The sequence below is a fragment of the Drosophila mojavensis genome, unplaced genomic scaffold (genome assembly GCF_018153725.1).
Source record: "Drosophila mojavensis isolate 15081-1352.22 unplaced genomic scaffold, ASM1815372v1 contig_88, whole genome shotgun sequence".
In the NCBI taxonomy this organism is placed as follows: domain Eukaryota; kingdom Metazoa; phylum Arthropoda; class Insecta; order Diptera; family Drosophilidae; genus Drosophila; species Drosophila mojavensis.
This window is the reverse complement of record NW_025318914.1, coordinates 37,064-64,706: the sequence shown is the minus strand read 5'-3', so window position 1 is coordinate 64,706 and position 27,643 is coordinate 37,064. Positions and strand designations below refer to the sequence as shown.

Here is a 27,643-nt window from a genome sequence, read left to right as displayed (position 1 = left end):
TTGAATTGGCGTCACTTTTGATTTTACTTTGTGCGCTTATATGCTTGTAGGTCTGCCTATTAGTCGATATATTTATGCGATGATTGTTATTGTTTAGCTTTTCTTTTCACATTTAATCGATATTTAAGACATTCATCGTTTATTTTCACCCTTTTTTCGATTTTATTATATTTACAGTCGTGAAGGGCAGAATTATCGGACAATTTGCTTTCGTTTACGTTAATTGTTATAATTTAATTCTCGGTATCTGCTGGCCATATTCCATAGTTTATTAGTTTTACTTAAGTCATTTAGTTTGTTGAATTTATAATTATTATTAACGTTATTATTATTGCCATTTTACTTTCTATTTTTATTCTGTTATATTAAATTAGTTTATATTGTTTAGTTATATCAATTTTGCGTTATTTATTACAGGAGAGTGCAAATTGATTTTTTAATATTTTATTTGCTTACTAATTTTTATTTATTTCAGGTTTGTCAAGTTAAGGTCGTTTTTTTTTTTTTTTCAACTTTGTTTTTTAATTTCATAGTCTATTGCCATACACAATTGCACCTTGTTTGTATCTTCTCGTTCTTAACAGCTGCTCTGCAGCTATAAGAGGAGGGGATAGAAGCGAGGTGTCTCTTTATTTCTCAGTGCCTTACAATGGCTCTTTTTAGAAATTTAACATAGCACCTTACATACTAGCTTATAAACTAAGTATAAAGGAAGAAATTTGCCGAAAATAATATTTTAGTAAATGTAGGATTTAAAAGGTAGTAACAGGATTTATATTAGCAAATATTGAACAAAGTTAATGATTTGAATTAGCGTGAAAAAGCAGGACAAAGTCTTTGCATTTTCTGAGTTGCATGGTATCACATGCTTAATATAAAACTAAGGGATATGGTAGTAAATGTCCATTGTTGATTCTTTCAGTAACATAGAAAATTATTTAGTTTAAAAAATAATTGAACAATCAAGTTTTATGATTTAATTGCAAAAAACAAGGGAGTATCTTAGCGTTTTCATAGGAGTAGAATAAATGATAAGAGTTACTATTATTAATATATTAATTAGATACACTGATATCAATTACTGAGAGGTTACTAGATAAGATAATAAATTTGTTATTAGCAAATATTTACAGGTTAAGAATTTGTAATATTGATCAAAATGAGTAAATTGAATTTTCGTGAAGAATCAGGGCAAAGTCTTTGCATTTTCTGAGCTGAATAGTGTCTTATGTTTAATGTAATTACTAGAGTAAAAGGTAGCAAATAGTCGTAGCTTAGAATTTAAGATATGTAGAAAAAATTGTTTAGTTTTACTTATAGTTATAATCAAGTTTTATGATTTTAATTGCGAGAAGCAAGTAAGTATCTTAGCTCTTCAGAGTAGTACGATATCTGAAGTGAATTAATATTAAAGATATAACTAGAAAAAACAGATATTTAATAGCCGTAGCTTAGACTTTAACATATGTAGAAAAAATTGTTTAGTTTTACTTATAGTTGTAATCAAGTTTTATGATTTTAATTGCGAAAAGCAAGTAAGTATCTTAGCTCTTCAGAGTAGTACGATATCTGAAGTGAATTAATATTAAAGATATAACTAGAAAAAACTGATATTAATTGATGAGAGGTAATTAGGTAAGATAAGAAATTAGTAATTAGCGAATATTTTATGTTTAGTTTGATATCTTATAAGTATATTCTATTTTAAAATATTAATAATTTTGCGTTCGTCTTTTCCAGGTGTCTGCAGCTGTCATCAGGATCATCCACCAGGGTCATCCACCAAGGTCATCCACACGGGTCATCCACACGGGTCATCCATCAGTGGTCATCCAACAGGGCTCAGCATGTTGTCATATATCGAGGTTTAATTGCTTGTTATTTTTTTTTTTTTTTTTTTTTTTTTTTTTTTTTTTTTTTTTATTTAAATTTTTTTTTTGATTTGAATAAAGCTTATTGCATTTGGTTTTAAGTTAATTTTTGTAGCTTTGTGTTTTATTTAAGTCCGTGAGGGTATTATTATTTGTAAGTGAGATTTTATGTTTTGGTTATACGAAGAGCAGGATAGGTTGAAATGGCGTAACTTTTGGTTTCACTTTGTTCAATAATGAGTTTGCAGGTCTTCAGTATATTGAGGTTTAATTGCTAGTTGCTTATTTAAATGTTTTCTATTTTAGTTTGGATAAAGTTTATTGCATTTTGGCTTTCTGTTAAATTTATAGTTTGTGTGTTATTTATGTCGGTGCAGGTATTCTTAGTTGCAAATGCAAATTTATATTTTGATTAAGCGAAGAGTAAGGTAGGTTGAAATGGCGTCACTTTTGGTTTTGCTTTGTTCGACTATATGTTTGCAGGTCCACCGTATTTTGAGATTTAATTGCTTGTTGTTTATTTAAAAGTTTTCTATTTTATTTGAATAAAGATAGTTGCATTTTGGTTTTGAGTTACTTTGTAGTTTTGTGTTTTATTTAGGTCCGTGAAGGTATTCTTTTTAACAAGAGCGAATTTATATTTGATTGCACGTAGAGAAAAGTAGATTGAATTGGCGTCACTTTTGATTTTACTTTGTGCGCTTATATGCTTGTAGGTCTGCCTATTAGTCGATATATTTATGCGATGATTGTTATTGTTTAGCTTTTCTTTTCACATTTAATCGATATTTAAGACATTCATCGTTTATTTTCACCCTTTTTTTCGATTTTATTATATTTACAGTCGTGAAGGGCAGAATTATCGGACAATTTGCTTTCGTTTACGTTAATTGTTATGATTTAATTCTCGGTATCTGCTGGCCATATTCCATAGTTTATTAGTTTTACTTAAGTCATTTAGTTTGTTGAATTTATAATTATTATTAACGTTATTATTATTGCCATTTTACTTTCTATTTTTATTCTGTTATATTAAATTAGTTTATATTGTTTAGTTATATCAATTTTGCGTTATTTATTACAGGAGAGTGCAAATTGAGGAGTCGGTAAGTAGTTTGTTTATTTAGCTCGTTTACATATTAAATTATTTTATTTTGCTTAGCTATATAATTTTGTTTTATTTATTTCAGGTTTGTGCAAGTTAAGGAGTCGGTAAGTAGTTTGTTTGTTTAGCTCTTTTACAGATTACTGGTGTTTTTATTTTATTTTTCCAGATTAAGCGTGCCCGGGAAGGCGTTTTGTTTGTTTGCGTGGCCAATATCGGGGTATGGAGTGGCGTTTAAATTCATAAGTGAAGACAATCAAACTGTTTTTTCAACTTTGTATAGTCTATTGCCATACACAATTGCACCTTGTTTGTATCTTCTCGTTCTTAACAGCTGCTCTGCAGCTATAAGAGGAGGGGATAGAAGCGAGGTGTCTCTTTATTTCTCAGTGCCTTACAATGGCTCTTTTTAGAAATTTAACATAGCACCTTACATACTAGCTTATAAACTAAGTATAAAGGAAGAAATTTGCCGAAAATAATATTTTAGTAAATGTAGGATTTAAAAGGTAGTAACAGGATTTATATTAGCAAATATTGAACAAAGTTAATGATTTGAATTAGCGTGAAAAAGCAGGACAAAGTCTTTGCATTTTCTGAGTTGCATGGTATCACATGCTTAATATAAAACTAAGGGATATGGTAGTAAATGTCCATTGTTGATTCTTTCAGTAACATAGAAAATTATTTAGTTTAAAAAATAATTGAACAATCAAGTTTTATGATTTAATTGCAAAAAACAAGGGAGTATCTTAGCGTTTTCATAGGAGTAGAATAAATGATAAGAGTTACTATTATTAATATATTAATTAGATACACTGATATCAATTACTGAGAGGTTACTAGATAAGATAATAAATTTGTTATTAGCAAATATTTACAGGTTAAGAATTTGTAATATTGATCAAAATGAGTAAATTGAATTTTCGTGAAGAATCAGGGCAAAAGTCTTTGCATTTTCTGAGCTGAATAGTGTCTTATGTTTAATGTAATTACTAGAGTAAAGGTAGCAAATAGTCGTAGCTTAGAATTTAAGATATGTAGAAAAAATTGTTTAGTTTTATTTCAACTTTGTATAGTCTATTGCCATACACAATTGCACCTTGTTTGTATCTTCTCGTTCTTAACAGCTGCTCTGCAGCTATAAGAGGAGGGGATAGAAGCGAGGTGTCTCTTTATTTCTCAGTGCCTTACAATGGCTCTTTTTAGAAATTTAACATAGCACCTTACATACTAGCTTATAAACTAAGTATAAAGGAAGAAATTTGCCGAAAATAATATTTTAGTAAATGTAGGATTTAAAAGGTAGTAACAGGATTTATATTAGCAAATATTGAACAAAGTTAATGATTTGAATTAGCGTGAAAAAGCAGGACAAAGTCTTTGCATTTTCTGAGTTGCATGGTATCACATGCTTAATATAAAACTAAGGGATATGGTAGTAAATGTCCATTGTTGATTCTTTCAGTAACATAGAAAATTATTTAGTTTAAAAAATAATTGAACAATCAAGTTTTATGATTTAATTGCAAAAAACAAGGGAGTATCTTAGCGTTTTCATAGGAGTAGAATAAATGATAAGAGTTACTATTATTAATATATTAATTAGATACACTGATATCAATTACTGAGAGGTTACTAGATAAGATAATAAATTTGTTATTAGCAAATATTTACAGGTTAAGAATTTGTAATATTGATCAAAATGAGTAAATTGAATTTTCGTGAAGAATCAGGGCAAAGTCTTTGCATTTTCTGAGCTGAATAGTGTCTTATGTTTAATGTAATTACTAGAGTAAAGGTAGCAAATAGTCGTAGCTTAGAATTTAAGATATGTAGAAAAAATTGTTTAGTTTTACTTATAGTTATAATCAAGTTTTATGATTTTAATTGCGAGAAGCAAGTAAGTATCTTAGCTCTTCAGAGTAGTACGATATCTGAAGTGAATTAATATTAAAGATATAACTAGAAAAAACAGATATTTAATAGCCGTAGCTTAGACTTTAACATATGTAGAAAAAATTGTTTAGTTTTACTTATAGTTGTAATCAAGTTTTATGATTTTAATTGCGAAAAGCAAGTAAGTATCTTAGCTCTTCAGAGTAGTACGATATCTGAAGTGAATTAATATTAAAGATATAACTAGAAAAAACTGATATTAATTGATGAGAGGTAATTAGGTAAGATAAGAAATTAGTAATTAGCGAATATTTTATGTTTAGTTTGATATCTTATAAGTATATTCTATTTTAAAATATTAATAATTTTGCGTTCGTCTTTTCCAGGTGTCTGCAGCTGTCATCAGGATCATCCACCAGGGTCATCCACCAAGGTCATCCACACGGGTCATCCACACGGGTCATCCATCAGTGGTCATCCAACAGGGCTCAGCATGTTGTCATATATCGAGGTTTAATTGCTTGTTATTTTTTTTTTTTTTTTTTTTTTTTTTTTTTTTTTTTTTTTTATTTAAATTTTTTTTTGATTTGAATAAAGCTTATTGCATTTGGTTTTAAGTTAATTTTTGTAGCTTTGTGTTTTATTTAAGTCCGTGAGGGTATTATTATTTGTAAGTGAGATTTTATGTTTTGGTTATACGAAGAGCAGGATAGGTTGAAATGGCGTAACTTTTGGTTTCACTTTGTTCAATAATGAGTTTGCAGGTCTTCAGTATATTGAGGTTTAATTGCTAGTTGCTTATTTAAATGTTTTCTATTTTAGTTTGGATAAAGTTTATTGCATTTTGGCTTTCTGTTAAATTTATAGTTTGTGTGTTATTTATGTCGGTGCAGGTATTCTTAGTTGCAAATGCAAATTTATATTTTGATTAAGCGAAGAGTAAGGTAGGTTGAAATGGCGTCACTTTTGGTTTTGCTTTGTTCGACTATATGTTTGCAGGTCCACCGTATTTTGAGATTTAATTGCTTGTTGTTTATTTAAAAGTTTTCTATTTTATTTGAATAAAGATAGTTGCATTTTGGTTTTGAGTTACTTTGTAGTTTTGTGTTTTATTTAGGTCCGTGAAGGTATTCTTTTTAACAAGAGCGAATTTATATTTGATTGCACGTAGAGAAAAGTAGATTGAATTGGCGTCACTTTTGATTTTACTTTGTGCGCTTATATGCTTGTAGGTCTGCCTATTAGTCGATATATTTATGCGATGATTGTTATTGTTTAGCTTTTCTTTTCACATTTAATCGATATTTAAGACATTCATCGTTTATTTTCACCCTTTTTTCGATTTTATTATATTTACAGTCGTGAAGGGCAGAATTATCGGACAATTTGCTTTCGTTTACGTTAATTGTTATAATTTAATTCTCGGTATCTGCTGGCCATATTCCATAGTTTATTAGTTTTACTTAAGTCATTTAGTTTGTTGAATTTATAATTATTATTAACGTTATTATTATTGCCATTTTACTTTCTATTTTTATTCTGTTATATTAAATTAGTTTATATTGTTTAGTTATATCAATTTTGCGTTATTTATTACAGGAGAGTGCAAATTGAGGAGTCGGTAAGTAGTTTGTTTATTTAGCTCGTTTACATATTAAATTATTTTATTTTGCTTAGCTATATAATTTTGTTTTATTTATTTCAGGTTTGTGCAAGTTAAGGAGTCGGTAAGTAGTTTGTTTGTTTAGCTCTTTTACAGATTACTGGTGTTTTTATTTTATTTTTTCCAGATTAAGCGTGCCCGGGAAGGCGTTTTGTTTGTTTGCGTGGCCAATATCGGGGTATGGAGTGGCGTTTAAATTCATAAGTGAAGACAATCAAACTGTTTTCAACTTTGTATAGTCTATTGCCATACACAATTGCACCTTGTTTGTATCTTCTCGTTCTTAACAGCTGCTCTGCAGCTATAAGAGGAGGGGATAGAAGCGAGGTGTCTCTTTATTTCTCAGTGCCTTACAATGGCTCTTTTTAGAAATTTAACATAGCACCTTACATACTAGCTTATAAACTAAGTATAAAGGAAGAAATTTGCCGAAAATAATATTTTAGTAAATGTAGGATTTAAAAGGTAGTAACAGGATTTATATTAGCAAATATTGAACAAAGTTAATGATTTGAATTAGCGTGAAAAAGCAGGACAAAGTCTTTGCATTTTCTGAGTTGCATGGTATCACATGCTTAATATAAAACTAAGGGATATGGTAGTAAATGTCCATTGTTGATTCTTTCAGTAACATAGAAAATTATTTAGTTTAAAAAATAATTGAACAATCAAGTTTTATGATTTAATTGCAAAAAACAAGGGAGTATCTTAGCGTTTTCATAGGAGTAGAATAAATGATAAGAGTTACTATTATTAATATATTAATTAGATACACTGATATCAATTACTGAGAGGTTACTAGATAAGATAATAAATTTGTTATTAGCAAATATTTACAGGTTAAGAATTTGTAATATTGATCAAAATGAGTAAATTGAATTTTCGTGAAGAATCAGGGCAAAGTCTTTGCATTTTCTGAGCTGAATAGTGTCTTATGTTTAATGTAATTACTAGAGTAAAGGTAGCAAATAGTCGTAGCTTAGAATTTAAGATATGTAGAAAAAATTGTTTAGTTTTACTTATAGTTATAATCAAGTTTTATGATTTTAATTGCGAAAAGCAAGTAAGTATCTTAGCTCTTCAGAGTAGTACGATATCTGAAGTGAATTAATATTAAAGATATAACTAGAAAAAACAGATATTTAATAGCCGTAGCTTAGACTTTAACATATGTAGAAAAAATTGTTTAGTTTTACTTATAGTTGTAATCAAGTTTTATGATTTTAATTGCGAAAAGCAAGTAAGTATCTTAGCTCTTCAGAGTAGTACGATATCTGAAGTGAATTAATATTAAAGATATAACTAGAAAAAACTGATATTAATTGATGAGAGGTAATTAGGTAAGATAAGAAATTAGTAATTAGCGAATATTTTATGTTTAGTTTGATATCTTATAAGTATATTCTATTTTAAAATATTAATAATTTTGCGTTCGTCTTTTCCAGGTGTCTGCAGCTGTCATCAGGATCATCCACCAGGGTCATCCACCAAGGTCATCCACACGGGTCATCCAACGGGTCATCCATCAGTGGTCATCCAACAGGGCTCAGCATGTTGTCATATATCGAGGTTTAATTGCTTGTTATTTTTTTTTTTTTTTTTTTTTTTTTTTTTTTTTTTTTTTTTTTTTTTTTTTTTTTGATTTGAATAAAGCTTATTGCATTTGGTTTTAAGTTAATTTTTGTAGCTTTGTGTTTTATTTAAGTCCGTGAGGGTATTATTATTTGTAAGTGAGATTTTATGTTTTGGTTATACGAAGAGCAGGATAGGTTGAAATGGCGTAACTTTTGGTTTCACTTTGTTCAATAATGAGTTTGCAGGTCTTCAGTATATTGAGGTTTAATTGCTAGTTGCTTATTTAAATGTTTTCTATTTTAGTTTGGATAAAGTTTATTGCATTTTGGCTTTCTGTTAAATTTATAGTTTGTGTGTTATTTATGTCGGTGCAGGTATTCTTAGTTGCAAATGCAAATTTATATTTTGATTAAGCGAAGAGTAAGGTAGGTTGAAATGGCGTCACTTTTGGTTTTGCTTTGTTCGACTATATGTTTGCAGGTCCACCGTATTTTGAGATTTAATTGCTTGTTGTTTATTTAAAAGTTTTCTATTTTATTTGAATAAAGATAGTTGCATTTTGGTTTTGAGTTACTTTGTAGTTTTGTGTTTTATTTAGGTCCGTGAAGGTATTCTTTTTAACAAGAGCGAATTTATATTTGATTGCACGTAGAGAAAAGTAGATTGAATTGGCGTCACTTTTGATTTTACTTTGTGCGCTTATATGCTTGTAGGTCTGCCTATTAGTCGATATATTTATGCGATGATTGTTATTGTTTAGCTTTTCTTTTCACATTTAATCGATATTTAAGACATTCATCGTTTATTTTCACCCTTTTTTCGATTTTATTATATTTACAGTCGTGAAGGGCAGAATTATCGGACAATTTGCTTTCGTTTACGTTAATTGTTATAATTTAATTCTCGGTATCTGCTGGCCATATTCCATAGTTTATTAGTTTTACTTAAGGTCATTTAGTTTGTTGAATTTATAATTATTATTAACGTTATTATTATTGCCATTTTACTTTCTATTTTTATTCTGTTATATTAAATTAGTTTATATTGTTTAGTTATATCAATTTTGCGTTATTTATTACAGGAGAGTGCAAATTGAGGAGTCGGTAAGTAGTTTGTTTATTTAGCTCGTTTACATATTAAATTATTTTATTTTGCTTAGCTATATAATTTTGTTTTATTTATTTCAGGTTTGTGCAAGTTAAGGAGTCGGTAAGTAGTTTGTTTGTTTAGCTCTTTTACAGATTACTGGTGTTTTTATTTTATTTTTTCCAGATTAAGCGTGCCCGGGAAGGCGTTTTGTTTGTTTGCGTGGCCAATATCGGGGTATGGAGTGGCGTTTAAATTCATAAGTGAAGACAATCAAACTGCTAACACAGCTTTACAGCAGGAAAGCGTTTTAGTTATTTATAAAAATTATTATTGTTATATTACTTTCTAATTTTCATTTAGTTATATTAAAGTAGTTTATTTTGCTTGATTATTTCAATTTTGTGTTATTTAGTTATTTATATATATATATTAGTTATTTATAATTATTATTGATATTATTATTATTGTTATATTACTTTCTAATTTTCATTCAGTTGTTTTAAATTTCATTCATTCATTCAGTTATATTTAATTAAATACAGAATGACAATTTTGTGTTATTTAGTTATTAATATATATTTTAGTTATTTATAATTATTATTAATGTTATTATTATTGTTATTTTACTTTCTAATTTTCATTCAGTTAAATTAAATTAGTTTATTTTGCTTGATTATGTCAATTTTGTGTTATTTATTTCAGGAGAGTGCAAATTGAGGAGTCGGTAAGTAGTTTGTTTATATAGCTGGTTTACAGATTACTGATGTGTTGTACGTTAATTGTTACAATTGAATTCTCGGTGTCTGCTGAACAAAATCCGTTTATTAGTTTTACTTAGGTCATTTAGATTATTGAATTTATAATTATTATTAATGTTATTATTATTCTTATTTTGCTTTCTGTTTTATTCAGTAATATTAAGTTAGCTTATTTTGCTTAGCTATATAAATTATGTTTTATTTATTTCAGGATTGTGCAAGTAGAGGAGTCGGTAAGTAGTTTGTTTGTTTTGCTCGTTAACAGATTACTGGTGTGTTTTTATTTACAGATTTAGCGTGCCAGTGAAGGCGTTTTGTTTGTTTGGGTGGCCAATATGAGGGCATGAAATGGCGTTTAAATTAGGAGTGATTGCAATCAAACTGTTTTCAACTTTGTATAGTCTATTGCCATACACAATTGCACCTTGTTTGTATCTTCTCGTTCTTAACAGCTGCTCTGCAGCTATAAGAGGAGGGGATAGAAGCGAGGTGTCTCTTTATTTCTCAGTGCCTTACAATGGCTCTTTTTAGAAATTTAACATAGCACCTTACATACTAGCTTATAAACTAAGTATAAAGGAAGAAATTTGCCGAAAATAATATTTTAGTAAATGTAGGATTTAAAAGGTAGTAACAGGATTTATATTAGCAAATATTGAACAAAGTTAATGATTTGAATTAGCGTGAAAAAGCAGGACAAAGTCTTTGCATTTTCTGAGTTGCATGGTATCACATGCTTAATATAAAACTAAGGGATATGGTAGTAAATGTCCATTGTTGATTCTTTCAGTAACATAGAAAATTATTTAGTTTAAAAAATAATTGAACAATCAAGTTTTATGATTTAATTGCAAAAAACAAGGGAGTATCTTAGCGTTTTCATAGGAGTAGAATAAATGATAAGAGTTACTATTATTAATATATTAATTAGATACACTGATATCAATTACTGAGAGGTTACTAGATAAGATAATAAATTTGTTATTAGCAAATATTTACAGGTTAAGAATTTGTAATATTGATCAAAATGAGTAAATTGAATTTTCGTGAAGAATCAGGGCAAAGTCTTTGCATTTTCTGAGCTGAATAGTGTCTTATGTTTAATGTAATTACTAGAGTAAAGGTAGCAAATAGTCGTAGCTTAGAATTTAAGATATGTAGAAAAAATTGTTTAGTTTTACTTATAGTTATAATCAAGTTTTATGATTTTAATTGCGAGAAGCAAGTAAGTATCTTAGCTCTTCAGAGTAGTACGATATCTGAAGTGAATTAATATTAAAGATATAACTAGAAAAAACAGATATTTAATAGCCGTAGCTTAGACTTTAACATATGTAGAAAAAATTGTTTAGTTTTACTTATAGTTGTAATCAAGTTTTATGATTTTAATTGCGAAAAGCAAGTAAGTATCTTAGCTCTTCAGAGTAGTACGATATCTGAAGTGAATTAATATTAAAGATATAACTAGAAAAAACTGATATTAATTGATGAGAGGTAATTAGGTAAGATAAGAAATTAGTAATTAGCGAATATTTTATGTTTAGTTTGATATCTTATAAGTATATTCTATTTTTAAAATATTAATAATTTTGCGTTCGTCTTTTCCAGGTGTCTGCAGCTGTCATCAGGATCATCCACCAGGGTCATCCACCAAGGTCATCCACACGGGTCATCCACACGGGTCATCCATCAGTGGTCATCCAACAGGGCTCAGCATGTTGTCATATATCGAGGTTTAATTGCTTGTTATTTTTTTTTTTTTTTTTTTTTTTTTTTTTTTTTTTTTTTTTATTTAAATTTTTTTTTTTGATTTGAATAAAGCTTATTGCATTTGGTTTTAAGTTAATTTTTGTAGCTTTGTGTTTTATTTAAGTCCGTGAGGGTATTATTATTTGTAAGTGAGATTTTATGTTTTGGTTATACGAAGAGCAGGATAGGTTGAAATGGCGTAACTTTTGGTTTCACTTTGTTCAATAATGAGTTTGCAGGTCTTCAGTATATTGAGGTTTAATTGCTAGTTGCTTATTTAAATGTTTTCTATTTTAGTTTGGATAAAGTTTATTGCATTTTGGCTTTCTGTTAAATTTATAGTTTGTGTGTTATTTATGTCGGTGCAGGTATTCTTAGTTGCAAATGCAAATTTATATTTTGATTAAGCGAAGAGTAAGGTAGGTTGAAATGGCGTCACTTTTGGTTTTGCTTTGTTCGACTATATGTTTGCAGGTCCACCGTATTTTGAGATTTAATTGCTTGTTGTTTATTTAAAAGTTTTCTATTTTATTTGAATAAAGATAGTTGCATTTTGGTTTTGAGTTACTTTGTAGTTTTGTGTTTTATTTAGGTCCGTGAAGGTATTCTTTTTAACAAGAGCGAATTTATATTTGATTGCACGTAGAGAAAAGTAGATTGAATTGGCGTCACTTTTGATTTTACTTTGTGCGCTTATATGCTTGTAGGTCTGCCAATTAGTCGATATATTTATGCGATGATTGTTATTGTTTAGCTTTTCTTTTCACATTTAATCGATATTTAAGACATTCATCGTTTATTTTCACCCTTTTTTCGATTTTATTATATTTACAGTCGTGAAGGGCAGAATTATCGGACAATTTGCTTTCGTTTACGTTAATTGTTATAATTTAATTCTCGGTATCTGCTGGCCATATTCCATAGTTTATTAGTTTTACTTAAGTCATTTAGTTTGTTGAATTTATAATTATTATTAACGTTATTATTATTGCCATTTTACTTTCTATTTTTATTCTGTTATATTAAATTAGTTTATATTGTTTAGTTATATCAATTTTGCGTTATTTATTACAGGAGAGTGCAAATTGAGGAGTCGGTAAGTAGTTTGTTTATTTAGCTCGTTTACATATTAAATTATTTTATTTTGCTTAGCTATATAATTTTGTTTTATTTATTTCAGGTTTGTGCAAGTTAAGGAGTCGGTAAGTAGTTTGTTTGTTTAGCTCTTTTACAGATTACTGGTGTTTTTTAATTTATTTTATTTTTTCCAGATTAAGCGTGCCCGGGAAGGCGTTTTGTTTGTTTGCGTGGCCAATATCGGGGTATGGAGTGGCGTTTAAATTCATAAGTGAAGACAATCAAACTGTTTTCAACTTTGTATAGTCTATTGCTATACACAATTGCACCTTGTTTGTATCTTCTCGTTCTTAACAGCTGCTCTGCAGCTATAAGAGGAGGGGATAGAAGCGAGGTGACTCTTTATTTCTCAGTGCCTTACAATGGCTCTTTTTAGAAATTTAACATAGCACCTTACATACTAGCTTATAAACCAAGTATAAAGGAAGAAATTTGCCGAAAATAATATTTTAGTAAATGTAGGATTAAAAGGTAATAACAGGATTTATATTAGCAAATATTGAACAAAGTGAGTGATTTGAATTAACGTGAAAAAGCAGGACAAAGTCTTTGCATTTTCTGAGTTGCATAGTATCCTATGCTTAATATAGAACTAAGGGATATGGTAGTAAATGGCAATTGCTTATTCTTTCAGTAATGTAGAAAATTATTTAGTTTTAACAATAATTGAACAATCAAGTTTTATGATTTAATTGCAAAAAACAAAGGGAGTATCTTAGCGTTTTCATAGGAGTAGAATAAATGATAAGAGTTACTATTATTAATATATTAATTAGATACACTGATATCAATTAGTGAGAGGTTACTAGATAAGATAATAAATTTGTTGTTAGCAAATATTTACAGCTTGAGAATTTGTAATATTGATCAAAATGAGTAAATTGAATTTTCGTGAAAAATCCGGGAAAAGTCTGCGTTTTCTGAGCTGAATAGTGCCTTATGTTTAAAATAATTACTAATGTAAAGGTAGTAAATAGCCGTAGCTAGACTTTAAGATATGTAGAAAAAATTATTTAGTTTTACTTATAGTTGTAATCAAGTTTTATGATTTTAATTGCGAAAAGCAAGTAAGTATCTTAGCTCTTCAGAGTAGTACGATATCTGAAGTGAATTAATATTAAAGATATAACTAGAAAAAAAACTGATATTTAATAGCCGTAGCTTAGACTTTAACATATGTAGAAAAAATTGTTTAGTTTTACTTATAGTTGTAATCAAGTTTTATGATTTTAATTGCGAAAAGCAAGTAAGTATCTTAGCTCTTCAGAGTAGTACGATATCTGAAGTGAATTAATATTAAAGATATAACTAGAAAAAACTGATATTAATTGATGAGAGGTAATTAGGTAAGATAAGAAATTAGTAATTAGCGAATATTTTATGTTTAGTTCGATATCTTATAAGTATATTATATTTTAAAATATTAATAATTTTGCGTTCGTCTTTTCCAGGTGCCTGCAACTGTCATCAGGATTATCCACCAGGGTCATCCACCAGGGTCATCCATCAGTGGTCATCCAACAGGGCTCAGCATGTTGTCATATATCGAGGTTTAATTGCTTGTTTTTTTTTTTTTTTTTTTTTTTTTTTTTTTTTTTTTTTTTATTTAAATTTTTTTTGTTTTGATTTGAATAAAGCTTATTGCATTTGGTTTTGGGTTAATTTTTGTAGCTTTGTGTTTTATTTAAGTCCGTGAGGGTATTATTATTTGTAAGTGCAATTTTATGTTTTGGTTAAACGAAGAGCAAGGTAGGTTGAAATGGCGTAACTTTTTAAATTTAAAGTTTTGTGTGTTATTTAAGTCCGTGCAGGTATTCTTAATTGCAAATGCGAATTTATATTTTGATTAAGCGAAGAGTAAGGTAGGTTGAAATGGCGTCACTTTTGGTTTTGCTTTGTTCAATTATATGTTTGCAGGTCTGCCGTATTTTGAGATTTAATTGCTTGTTGTTTATTTAAAAGTTTTGTATTTTATTTGAATAAAGATTGTTGCATTTTGGCTTTGAGTTTCTTTGTAGTTTGTGTTTTATTTAGGTCCGTGAAGGTATTCTTTTTAACAAGTGCGAATTTATATTTGATTGCACGTAGAGAAATGTAGGTTGAATTGGCGTCACTTTTGATTTTACTTTGTGCGCTTATATGCTTGTAGGTCTGCCAATTAGTCGATATATTTATGCGATGATTGTTATTGTTTAACTTTTTCTTTTCACATTTAATCGATATTTGAGACATTCATCGTTTATTTTCACCCTTTTTCCGATTTTATTATATTTGTAGTCGTGTAGGGCAGAATAATCGAACAATTTGCTTTCGTTTACGTTAATTGTTATAATTTAATTCTCGGTGTCTGCTGGCCATATTCCATTATTTATAAGTTTTACTTAGGTCATTTAGTTTGTTGAATTTATAATTATTATTAACGTTATTATTATTGTTATTTTACTTTCTGTTTTTATTCAGTTATATTAAATTAGTTTATTTTGCTTGATTATTTTATTTATTTTGTTAGCTATATGATTAATGTTTTATTTATTTCAGGATTGTGCAAGTAGAGGAGTCGGTAAGTAGTTTGTTTGTTTTGCTCGTTTACAGATTACTGGTGTGTTTTTATTTACAGATTAAGCGTGCCAGGGAAGGCGTTTTGTTTATTTGCGTGTCCAATATGAGGGTATGGAATGCCGTTTAAATACAGAAATGATGACAATCAAACTGTTTCAACTTTGTATAGTCTATTGCTATACACAATTGCACCTTGTTTGTATCTTCTCGTTCTTAACAGCTGCTCTGCAGCTATAAGAGGAGGGGATAGAAGCGAGGTGACTCTTTATTTCTCAGTGCCTTACAATGGCTCTTTTTAGAAATTTAACATAGCACCTTACATACTAGCTTATAAACCAAGTATAAAGGAAGAAATTTGCCGAAAATAATATTTTAGTAAATGTAGGATTAAAAGGTAATAACAGGATTTATATTAGCAAATATTGAACAAAGTGAGTGATTTGAATTAACGTGAAAAAGCAGGACAAAGTCTTTGCATTTTCTGAGTTGCATAGTATCCTATGCTTAATATAGAACTAAGGGATATGGTAGTAAATGGCAATTGCTTATTCTTTCAGTAATGTAGAAAATTATTTAGTTTTAACAATAATTGAACAATCAAGTTTTATGATTTAATTGCAAAAAACAAAGGGAGTATCTTAGCGTTTTCATAGGAGTAGAATAAATGATAAGAGTTACTATTATTAATATATTAATTAGATACACTGATATCAATTAGTGAGAGGTTACTAGATAAGATAATAAATTTGTTGTTAGCAAATATTTACAGCTTGAGAATTTGTAATATTGATCAAAATGAGTAAATTGAATTTTCGTGAAAAATCCGGGAAAAGTCTGCGTTTTCTGAGCTGAATAGTGCCTTATGTTTAAAATAATTACTAATGTAAAGGTAGTAAATAGCCGTAGCTAGACTTTAAGATATGTAGAAAAAATTATTTAGTTTTACTTATAGTTGTAATCAAGTTTTATGATTTTAATTGCGAAAAGCAAGTAAGTATCTTAGCTCTTCAGAGTAGTACGATATCTGAAGTGAATTAATATTAAAGATATAACTAGAAAAAAAACTGATATTTAATAGCCGTAGCTTAGACTTTAACATATGTAGAAAAAATTGTTTAGTTTTACTTATAGTTGTAATCAAGTTTTATGATTTTAATTGCGAAAAGCAAGTAAGTATCTTAGCTCTTCAGAGTAGTACGATATCTGAAGTGAATTAATATTAAAGATATAACTAGAAAAAACTGATATTAATTGATGAGAGGTAATTAGGTAAGATAAGAAATTAGTAATTAGCGAATATTTTATGTTTAGTTCGATATCTTATAAGTATATTATATTTTAAAATATTAATAATTTTGCGTTCGTCTTTTCCAGGTGCCTGCAACTGTCATCAGGATTATCCACCAGGGTCATCCACCAGGGTCATCCATCAGTGGTCATCCAACAGGGCTCAGCATGTTGTCATATATCGAGGTTTAATTGCTTGTTTTTTTTTTTTTTTTTTTTTTTTTTTTTTTTTTTTTTTCATTTAAATTTTTGTTTTGATTTGAATAAAGCTTATTGCATTTGGTTTTGAGTTAATTTTTGTAGCTTTGTGTTTTATTTAAGTCCGTGAGGGTATTATTATTTGTAAGTGCAATTTTATGTTTTGGTTAAACGAAGAGCAAGGTAGGTTGAAATGGCGTAACTTTTTAAATTTAAAGTTTTGTGTGTTATTCAAGTCCGTGCAGGTATTCTTAATTGCAAATGCGAATTTATATTTTGATTAAGCAAGAGTAAGGTAGGTTGAAATGGCGTCACTTTTGGTTTTGCTTTGTTCAATTATATGTTTGCAGGTCTGCCGTATTTTGAGATTTAATTGCTTGTTGTTTATTTAAAAGTTTTCTATTTTATTTGAATAAAGATTGTTGCATTTTGGTTTTGAGTTACTTTGTAGTTTGTGTTTTATTTAGGTCCGTGAAGGTATTCTTTTTATCAAGTGCGAATTTATATTTGATTGCACGTAGAGAAATGTAGGTTGAATTGGCGTCACTTTTGATTTTACTTTGTGCGCTTATATGCTTGTAGGTCTGCCAATTAGTCGATATATTTATGCGATGATTGTTATTGTTTAACTTTTTCTTTTCACATTTAATCGATATTTGAGACATTCATCGTTTATTTTCACCCTTTTTCCGATTTTATTATATTTATAGTCGTGTAGGGCAGAATAATCGAACAATTTGCTTTCGTTTACGTTAATTGTTATAATTTAATTCTCGGTGTCTGCTGGCCATATTCCATTGTTTATAAGTTTTACTAAGGTTATTTACTTTGTTGAATTTATAATTATTATTAACATTATTATTATTGTTATTTTACTTTCTGTTTTTATTCAGTTATATTAAATTAGTTTATTTTGCTTGATTATTTTATTTATTTTGTTAGCTATATGATTAATGTTTTATTTATTTCAGGATTGTGCAAGTAGAGGAGTCGGTAAGTAGTTTGTTTGTTTTGCTCGTTTACAGATTACTGGTGTGTTTTTATTTACAGATTAAGCGTGCCAGGGAAGGCGTTTTGTTTATTTGCGTGTCCAATATGAGGGTATGGAATGCCGTTTAAATACAGAAATGATGACAATCAAACTGCTAACACAGCTTTAATGCAGGAAAGCGTTTTAGTTATTTATAATTATTATTATTGTTATTTTACTTTCTAATTCTCGTTTAGTTATATTAAATTAGTTTATTTTGTTTGATTATGTCAATTTTGTGTTATTTAATTATTTATATATATATTAGTTATTTATAATTATTATTAATATTATTATTGTTATAAAATAATTTTCATTCAGTTGTTTTAAATTTCGTTCATTCATTCGGTTATATTTAATTAATTACAAAGCGTCGATTGTGTGTTATTTAGTTATTAATATATATTTTAGTTACTTATAATTATTATTATTGTTATTATTAATGTTATTTTACTTTCTAATTTTCATTCAGTTAAATTAAATTAGTTTATTTTGCTTGATTATGTCAATTTTGTGTTATTTATTTCAGGAGAGTGCAAATTGAGGAGTCGGTAAGTAGTTTGTTTATATAGCTGGTTTACAGATTACTGATGTGTTGTACGTTAATTGTTACAATTGACTTCTCGGTGTCTGCTGAACAAAATCCGTTGTTTATTAGTTTTACTTAGGTCATTTAGTTTATTGAATTTATAATTATTAATGTTATTATTATTGTTATTTTACTTTCTGTTTTATTCAGTCATATTAAGTTAGTTTATTTTGCTTAGTTATATAAATTATGTTTTATTTATTTCAGGATTGTGCAAGTAGAGGAGTCGGTAAGTAGTTTGTTTGTTTTGCTCGTTTATAGATTACTGGTGTGTTTTTATTTACAGATTAAGCGTGCCAGGGAGGGCGTTTTGTTTATTTTCGTGTCCAATATGAGGGTATGGAATGGCGTTTAAATTAAGAAATGATGGCAATCAAACTGTTTTCAACTTTGTATAGTCTATTGCCATACACAATTGCACCTTGTTTGTATCTTCTCGTTCTTAACAGCTGCTCTGCAGCTATAAGAGGAGGGGATAGAAGCGAGGTGTCTCTTTATTTCTCAGTGCCTTACAATGGCTCTTTTTAGAAATTTAACATAGCACCTTACATACTAGCTTATAAACTAAGTATAAAGGAAGAAATTTGCCGAAAATAATATTTTAGTAAATGTAGGATTTAAAAGGTAGTAACAGGATTTATATTAGCAAATATTGAACAAAGTTAATGATTTGAATTAGCGTGAAAAAGCAGGACAAAGTCTTTGCATTTTCTGAGTTGCATGGTATCACATGCTTAATATAAAACTAAGGGATATGGTAGTAAATGTCCATTGTTGATTCTTTCAGTAACATAGAAAATTATTTAGTTTAAAAAATAATTGAACAATCAAGTTTTATGATTTAATTGCAAAAAACAAGGGAGTATCTTAGCGTTTTCATAGGAGTAGAATAAATGATAAGAGTTACTATTATTAATATATTAATTAGATACACTGATATCAATTACTGAGAGGTTACTAGATAAGATAATAAATTTGTTATTAGCAAATATTTACAGGTTAAGAATTTGTAATATTGATCAAAATGAGTAAATTGAATTTTCGTGAAGAATCAGGGCAAAGTCTTTGCATTTTCTGAGCTGAATAGTGTCTTATGTTTAATGTAATTACTAGTGTAAAGGTAGCAAATAGTCGTAGCTTAGAATTTAAGATATGTAGAAAAAATTGTTTAGTTTTACTTATAGTTATAATCAAGTTTTATGATTTTAATTGCGAAAAGCAAGTAAGTATCTTAGCTCTTCAGAGTAGTACGATATCTGAAGTGAATTAATATTAAAGATATAACTAGAAAAAAACTGATATTTAATAGCCGTAGCTTAGACTTTAACATATGTAGAAAAAATTGTTTAGTTTTACTTATAGTTGTAATCAAGTTTTATGATTTTAATTGCGAAAAGCAAGTAAGTATCTTAGCTCTTCAGAGTAGTACGATATCTGAAGTGAATTAATATTAAAGATATAACTAGAAAAAACTGATATTAATTGATGAGAGGTAATTAGGTAAGATAAGAAATTAGTAATTAGCGAATATTTTATGTTTAGTTTGATATCTTATAAGTATATTCTATTTTAAAATATTAATAATTTTGCGTTCGTCTTTTCCAGGTGTCTGCAGCTGTCATCAGGATCATCCACCAGGGTCATCCACCAAGGTCATCCACACGGGTCATCCAGGTCAGTGGTCATCCAACAGGGCTCAGCATGTTGTCATATATCGAGGTTTAATTGCTTGTTATTTTTTTTTTTTTTTTTTTTTTTTTTTTTTTTTTTTTTTTTTTTTATTTAAATTTTTTTTTTGATTTGAATAAAGCTTATTGCATTTGGTTTTAAGTTAATTTTTGTAGCTTTGTGTTTTATTTAAGTCCGTGAGGGTATTATTATTTGTAAGTGAGATTTTATGTTTTGGTTATACGAAGAGCAGGATAGGTTGAAATGGCGTAACTTTTGGTTTCACTTTGTTCAATAATGAGTTTGCAGGTCTTCAGTATATTGAGGTTTAATTGCTAGTTGCTTATTTAAATGTTTTCTATTTTAGTTTGGATAAAAGTTTATTGCATTTTGGCTTTCTGTTAAATTTATAGTTTGTGTGTTATTTATGTCGGTGCAGGTATTCTTAGTTGCAAATGCAAATTTATATTTTGATTAAGCGAAGAGTAAGGTAGGTTGAAATGGCGTCACTTTTGGTTTTGCTTTGTTCGACTATATGTTTGCAGGTCCGCCGTATTTTGAGATTTAATTGCTTGTTGTTTATTTAAAAGTTTTCTATTTTATTTGAATAAAGATAGTTGCATTTTGGTTTTGAGTTACTTTGTAGTTTTGTGTTTTATTTAGGTCCGTGAAGGTATTCTTTTTAACAAGAGCGAATTTATATTTGATTGCACGTAGAGAAAAGTAGATTGAATTGGCGTCACTTTTGATTTTACTTTGTGCGCTTATATGCTTGTAGGTCTGCCAATTAGTCGATATATTTATGCGATGATTGTTATTGTTTAGCTTTTCTTTTCACATTTAATCGATATTTAAGACATTCATCGTTTATTTTCACCCTTTTTTCGATTTTATTATATTTACAGTCGTGAAGGGCAGAATTATCGGACAATTTGCTTTCGTTTACGTTAATTGTTATAATTTAATTCTCGGTATCTGCTGGCCATATTCCATAGTTTATTAGTTTTACTTAAGTCATTTAGTTTGTTGAATTTATAATTATTATTAACGTTATTATTATTGCCATTTTACTTTCTATTTTTATTCTGTTATATTAAATTAGTTTATATTGTTTAGTTATATCAATTTTGCGTTATTTATTACAGGAGAGTGCAAATTGAGGAGTCGGTAAGTAGTTTGTTTATTTAGCTCGTTTACATATTAAATTATTTTATTTTGCTTAGCTATATAATTTTGTTTTATTTATTTCAGGTTTGTGCAAGTTAAGGAGTCGGTAAGTAGTTTGTTTGTTTAGCTCTTTTACAGATTACTGGTGTTTTTATTTTTATTTTTCCAGATTAAGCGTGCCCGGGAAGGCGTTTTGTTTGTTTGCGTGGCCAATATCGGGGTATGGAGTGGCGTTTAAATTCATAAGTGAAGACAATCAAACTGTTTCAACTTTGTATAGTCTATTGCTATACACAATTGCACCTTGTTTGTATCTTCTCGTTCTTAACAGCTGCTCTGCAGCTATAAGAGGAGGGGATAGAAGCGAGGTGACTCTTTATTTCTCAGTGCCTTACAATGGCTCTTTTTAGAAATTTAACATAGCACCTTACATACTAGCTTATAAACTAAGTATAAAGGAAGAAATTTGCCGAAAATAATATTTTAGTAAATGTAGGATTTAAAAGGTAGTAACAGGATTTATATTAGCAAATATTGAACAAAGTTAATGATTTGAATTAGCGTGAAAAAGCAGGACAAAGTCTTTGCATTTTCTGAGTTGCATGGTATCACATGCTTAATATAAAACTAAGGGATATGGTAGTAAATGTCCATTGTTGATTCTTTCAGTAACATAGAAAATTATTTAGTTTAAAAAATAATTGAACAATCAAGTTTTATGATTTAATTGCAAAAAACAAAGGGAGTATCTTAGCGTTTTCATAGGAGTAGAATAAATGATAAGAGTTACTATTATTAATATATTAATTAGATACACTGATATCAATTACTGAGAGGTTACTAGATAAGATAATAAATTTGTTATTAGCAAATATTTACAGGTTAAGAATTTGTAATATTGATCAAAATGAGTAAATTGAATTTTCGTGAAAAATCAGGGCAAAGTCTTTGCATTTTCTGAGCTGAATAGTGTCTTATGTTTAATATAATTACTAATGTAAAGGTAGCAAATAGTCGTAGCTTAGAATTTAAGATATGTAGAAAAAATTGTTTAGTTTTACTTATAGTTATAATCAAGTTTTATGATTTTAATTGCGAAAAGCAAGTAAGTATCTTAGCTCTTCAGAGTAGTACGATATCTGAAGTGAATTAATATTAAAGATATAACTAGAAAAAACAGATATTTAATAGCCGTAGCTTAGACTTTAACATATGTAGAAAAAATTGTTTAGTTTTACTTATAGTTGTAATCAAGTTTTATGATTTTAATTGCGAAAAGCAAGTAAGTATCTTAGCTCTTCAGAGTAGTACGATATCTGAAGTGAATTAATATTAAAGATATAACTAGAAAAAACTGATATTAATTGATGAGAGGTAATTAGGTAAGATAAGAAATTAGTAATTAGCGAATATTTTATGTTTAGTTTGATATCTTATAAGTATATTCTATTTTAAAATATTAATAATTTTGCGTTCGTCTTTTCCAGGTGTCTGCAGCTGTCATCAGGATCATCCACCAGGGTCATCCACCAAGGTCATCCACACGGGTCATCCACGGTCATCCATCAGTGGTCATCCAACAGGGCTCAGCATGTTGTCATATATCGAGGTTTAATTGCTTGTTATTTTTTTTTTTTTTTTTTTTTTTTTTTTTTTTTTTTTTTTTTTAAATTTTTTTTTTGATTTGAATAAAGCTTATTGCATTTGGTTTTAAGTTAATTTTTGTAGCTTTGTGTTTTATTTAAGTCCGTGAGGGTATTATTATTTGTAAGTGAGATTTTATGTTTTGGTTATACGAAGAGCAGGATAGGTTGAAATGGCGTAACTTTTGGTTTCACTTTGTTCAATAATGAGTTTGCAGGTCTTCAGTATATTGAGGTTTAATTGCTAGTTGCTTATTTAAATGTTTTCTATTTTAGTTTGGATAAAGTTTATTGCATTTTGGCTTTCTGTTAAATTTATAGTTTGTGTGTTATTTATGTCGGTGCAGGTATTCTTAGTTGCAAATGCAAATTTATATTTTGATTAAGCGAAGAGTAAGGTAGGTTGAAATGGCGTCACTTTTGGTTTTGCTTTGTTCGACTATATGTTTGCAGGTCCGCCGTATTTTGAGATTTAATTGCTTGTTGTTTATTTAAAAGTTTTCTATTTTATTTGAATAAAGATAGTTGCATTTTGGTTTTGAGTTACTTTGTAGTTTTGTGTTTTATTTAGGTCCGTGAAGGTATTCTTTTTTAACAAGAGCGAATTTATATTTGATTGCACGTAGAGAAAAGTAGATTGAATTGGCGTCACTTTTGATTTTACTTTGTGCGCTTATATGCTTGTAGGTCTGCCAATTAGTCGATATATTTATGCGATGATTGTTATTGTTTAGCTTTTCTTTTCACATTTAATCGATATTTAAGACATTCATCGTTTATTTTCACCCTTTTTCCGATTTTATTATATTTACAGTCGTGAAGGGCAGAATTATCGGACAATTTGCTTTCGTTTACGTTAATTGTTATAATTTAATTCTCGGTATCTGCTGGCCATATTCCATAGTTTATTAGTTTTACTTAAGTCATTTAGTTTGTTGAATTTATAATTATTATTAACGTTATTATTATTGCCATTTTACTTTCTATTTTTATTCTGTTATATTAAATTAGTTTATATTGTTTAGTTATATCAATTTTGCGTTATTTATTACAGGAGAGTGCAAATTGAGGAGTCGGTAAGTAGTTTGTTTATTTAGCTCGTTTACATATTAAATTATTTTATTTTGCTTAGCTATATAATTTTGTTTTGTTTTATTTATTTCAGGTTTGTGCAAGTTAAGGAGTCGGTAAGTAGTTTGTTTGTTTAGCTCTTTTACAGATTACTGGTGTTTTTATTTTATTTTTTCCAGATTAAGCGTGCCCGGGAAGGCGTTTTGTTTGTTTGCGTGGCCAATATCGGGGTATGGAGTGGCGTTTAAATTCATAAGTGAAGACAATCAAACTGTTTCAACTTTGTATAGTCTATTGCCATACACAATTGCACCTTGTTTGTATCTTCTCGTTCTTAACAGCTGCTCTGCAGCTATAAGAGGAGGGGATAGAAGCGAGGTGACTCTTTATTTCTCAGTGCCTTACAATGGCTCTTTTTAGAAATTTAACATAGCACCTTACATACTAGCTTATAAACTAAGTATAAAGGAAGAAATTTGCCGAAAATAATATTTTAGTAAATGTAGGATTTAAAAGGTAGTAACAGGATTTATATTAGCAAATATTGAACAAAGTTAATGATTTGAATTAGCGTGAAAAAGCAGGACAAAGTCTTTGCATTTTCTGAGTTGCATAGTATCACATGCTTAATATAAAACTAAGGGATATGGTAGTAAATGGCCATTGCTTATTCTTTCAGTAATGTAGAAAATTATTTAGTTTTAACAATAATTGAACAATCAAGTTTTATGATTTAATTGCAAAAAAACAAAGGGAGTATCTTAGCGTTTTCATAGGAGTAGAATAAATGATAAGAGTTACTATTATTAATATATTAATTAGATACACTGATATCAATTAGTGAGAGGTTACTAGATAAGATAATAAATTTGTTGTTAGCAAATATTTACAGCTTGAGAATTTGTAATATTGATCAAAATGAGTAAATTGAATTGTCGTGAAAAATCAGGGCAAAGTCTGCATTTTCTGAGCTGAATAGTGTCTTATGTTTAAAATAATTACTAATGTAAAGGTAGTAAATAGCCGTAGCTAGACTTTAAGATATGTAGAAAAAATTGTTTAGTTTTACTTATAGTTGTAATCAAGTTTTATGATTTTAATTGCGAAAAGCAAGTAAGTATCTTAGCTCTTCAGAGTAGTACGATATCTGAAGTGAATTAATATTAAAGATATAACTAGAAAAAACAGATATTTAATAGCCGTAGCTTAGACTTTAACATATGTAGAAAAAATTGTTTAGTTTTACTTATAGTTGTAATCAAGTTTTATGATTTTAATTGCGAAAAGCAAGTAAGTATCTTAGCTCTTCAGAGTAGTACGATATCTGAAGTGAATTAATATTAAAGATATAACTAGAAAAAACTGATATTAATTGATGAGAGGTAATTAGGTAAGATAAGAAATTAGTAATTAGCGAATATTTTATGTTTAGTTTGATATCTTATAAGTATATTATATTTTAAAATATTAATAATTTTGCGTTCGTCTTTTCCAGGTGTCTGCAGCTGTCATCAGGATCATCCACCAGGGTCATCCACCAAGGTCATCCACACGGGTCATCCATCAGTGGTCATTCAACAGGGCTCAGCATGTTGTCATATATCGAGGTTTAATTGCTTGTTTTTTTTTTTTTTTTTTTTTTTTTTTTTTTTTTTTTTTTTATTTAAATTTTTTTTTTTGATTTGAATAAAGCTTATTGCATTTGGTTTTGAGTTAATTTTTGTAGCTTTGTGTTTTATTTAAGTCCGTGAGGGTATTATTATTTGTAAGTGCAGATTTTATGTTTTGGTTAAACGAAGAGCAGGGTAGGTTGAAATGGCGTAACTTTTGGCACTTTGTTCAATAATGAGTTTGCAGGTCTTCAGTATATTGAGGTTTAATTGCTAGTTGCTTATTTAAATGTTTTCTATTTTAGTTTGGATAAAGTTTATTGCATTTTGGCTTTCTGTTAAATTTATAGTTTGTGTGTTATTTATGTCGGTGCAGGTATTCTTAGTTGCAAATGCAAATTTATATTTTGATTAAGCGAAGAGTAAGGTAGGTTGAAATGGCGTCACTTTTGGTTTTGCTTTGTTCGACTATATGTTTGCAGGTCCGCCGTATTTTGAGATTTAATTGCTTGTTGTTTATTTAAAAGTTTTCTATTTTATTTGAATAAAGATTGTTGCATTTTGGTTTTGAGTTACTTTGTAGTTTTGTGTTTTATTTAGGTCCGTGAAGGTATTCTTTTTAACAAGTGCGAATTTATATTTGATTGCACGTAGAGAAAAGTAGATTGAATTGGCGTCACTTTTGATTTTACTTTGTGCGCTTATATGCTTGTAGGTCTGCCAATTAGTCGATATATTTATGCGATGATTGTTATTGTTTAGCTTTTCTTTTCACATTTAATCGATATTTAAGACATTCATCGTTTATTTTCACCCTTTTTTCCGATTTTATTATATTTACAGTCGTGAAGGGCAGAATTATCGGACAATTTGCTTTCGTTTACGTTAATTGTTATAATTTAATTCTCGGTGTCTGCTGGCCATATTCCATAGTTTATTAGTTTTACTTAAGTCATTTAGTTTGTTGAATTTATAATTATTATTAACGTTATTATTATTGCCATTTTACTTTCTATTTTTATTCTGTTATATTAAATTAGTTTATATTGTTTAATTATATCAATTTTGCGTTATTTATTACAGGAGAGTGCAAATTGAATATTTTTAATTTTTTTTTTTTTTTTTTTTTTTTATATATAAAATTATTTTATTTTGCTTAGCTATATAATTTTGTTTTATTTATTTCAGGTTTGTGCAAGTTAAGGAGTCGGTAAGTAGTTTGTTTGTTTAGCTCTTTTACAGATTACTGGTGTTTTTATTTTATTTTTCCAGATTAAGCGTGCCCGGGAAGGCGTTTTGTTTGTTTGCGTGGCCAATATCGGGGTATGGAGTGGCGTTTAAATTCAGAAGTGAAGACAATCAAACTGTTTTCAACTTTGTATAGTCTATTGCCATACACAATTGCACCTTGTTTGTATCTTCTCGTTCTTAACAGCTGCTCTGCAGCTATAAGAGGAGGGGATAGAAGCGAGGTGTCTCTTTATTTCTCAGTGCCTTACAATGGCTCTTTTTAGAAATTTAACATAGCACCTTACATACTAGCTTATAAACTAAGTATAAAGGAAGAAATTTGCCGAAAATAATATTTTAGTAAATGTAGGATTTAAAAGGTAGTAACAGGATTTATATTAGCAAATATTGAACAAAGTTAATGATTTGAATTAGCGTGAAAAAGCAGGACAAAGTCTTTGCATTTTCTGAGTTGCATGGTATCACATGCTTAATATAAAACTAAGGGATATGGTAGTAAATGTCCATTGTTGATTCTTTCAGTAACATAGAAAATTATTTAGTTTAAAAAATAATTGAACAATCAAGTTTTATGATTTAATTGCAAAAAACAAGGGAGTATCTTAGCGTTTTCATAGGAGTAGAATAAATGATAAGAGTTACTATTATTAATATATTAATTAGATACACTGATATCAATTACTGAGAGGTTACTAGATAAGATAATAAATTTGTTATTAGCAAA

General features: G+C 28.5%; 1 protein-coding gene and 1 long non-coding RNA gene across 2 annotated transcripts; both read left to right on the top strand.

Moving 5' to 3' along the window:
- Nucleotides 1-1,159: 1,159 nt before the first annotated feature.
- LOC26528383 lies at nt 1,160-25,377 on the top strand. The gene is made up of 19 exons (XM_044011396.1): nt 1,160-1,163; nt 1,741-1,865; nt 2,927-2,977; nt 3,034-3,083; nt 3,146-3,196; nt 6,475-6,496; nt 6,553-6,602; nt 6,666-6,716; nt 9,195-9,216; nt 9,273-9,322; nt 9,386-9,436; nt 9,905-9,926; nt 12,862-12,911; nt 12,981-13,031; nt 18,450-18,471; nt 21,401-21,450; nt 21,514-21,564; nt 24,042-24,063; nt 24,153-25,377. Exons 1-19 carry the CDS (start codon nt 1,160-1,162, stop codon nt 24,165-24,167), a joined length of 810 nt encoding a protein of 269 aa, XP_043867331.1. The 3' UTR covers nt 24,168-25,377.
- Nucleotides 14,886-16,918, top strand: LOC26527691. The gene is made up of 3 exons (XR_006357995.1): nt 14,886-15,231; nt 15,385-15,514; nt 16,780-16,918. It is a non-coding gene; the product is annotated as an uncharacterized LOC26527691 (long non-coding RNA).
- Nucleotides 25,378-27,643: the final 2,266 nt, after the last annotated feature.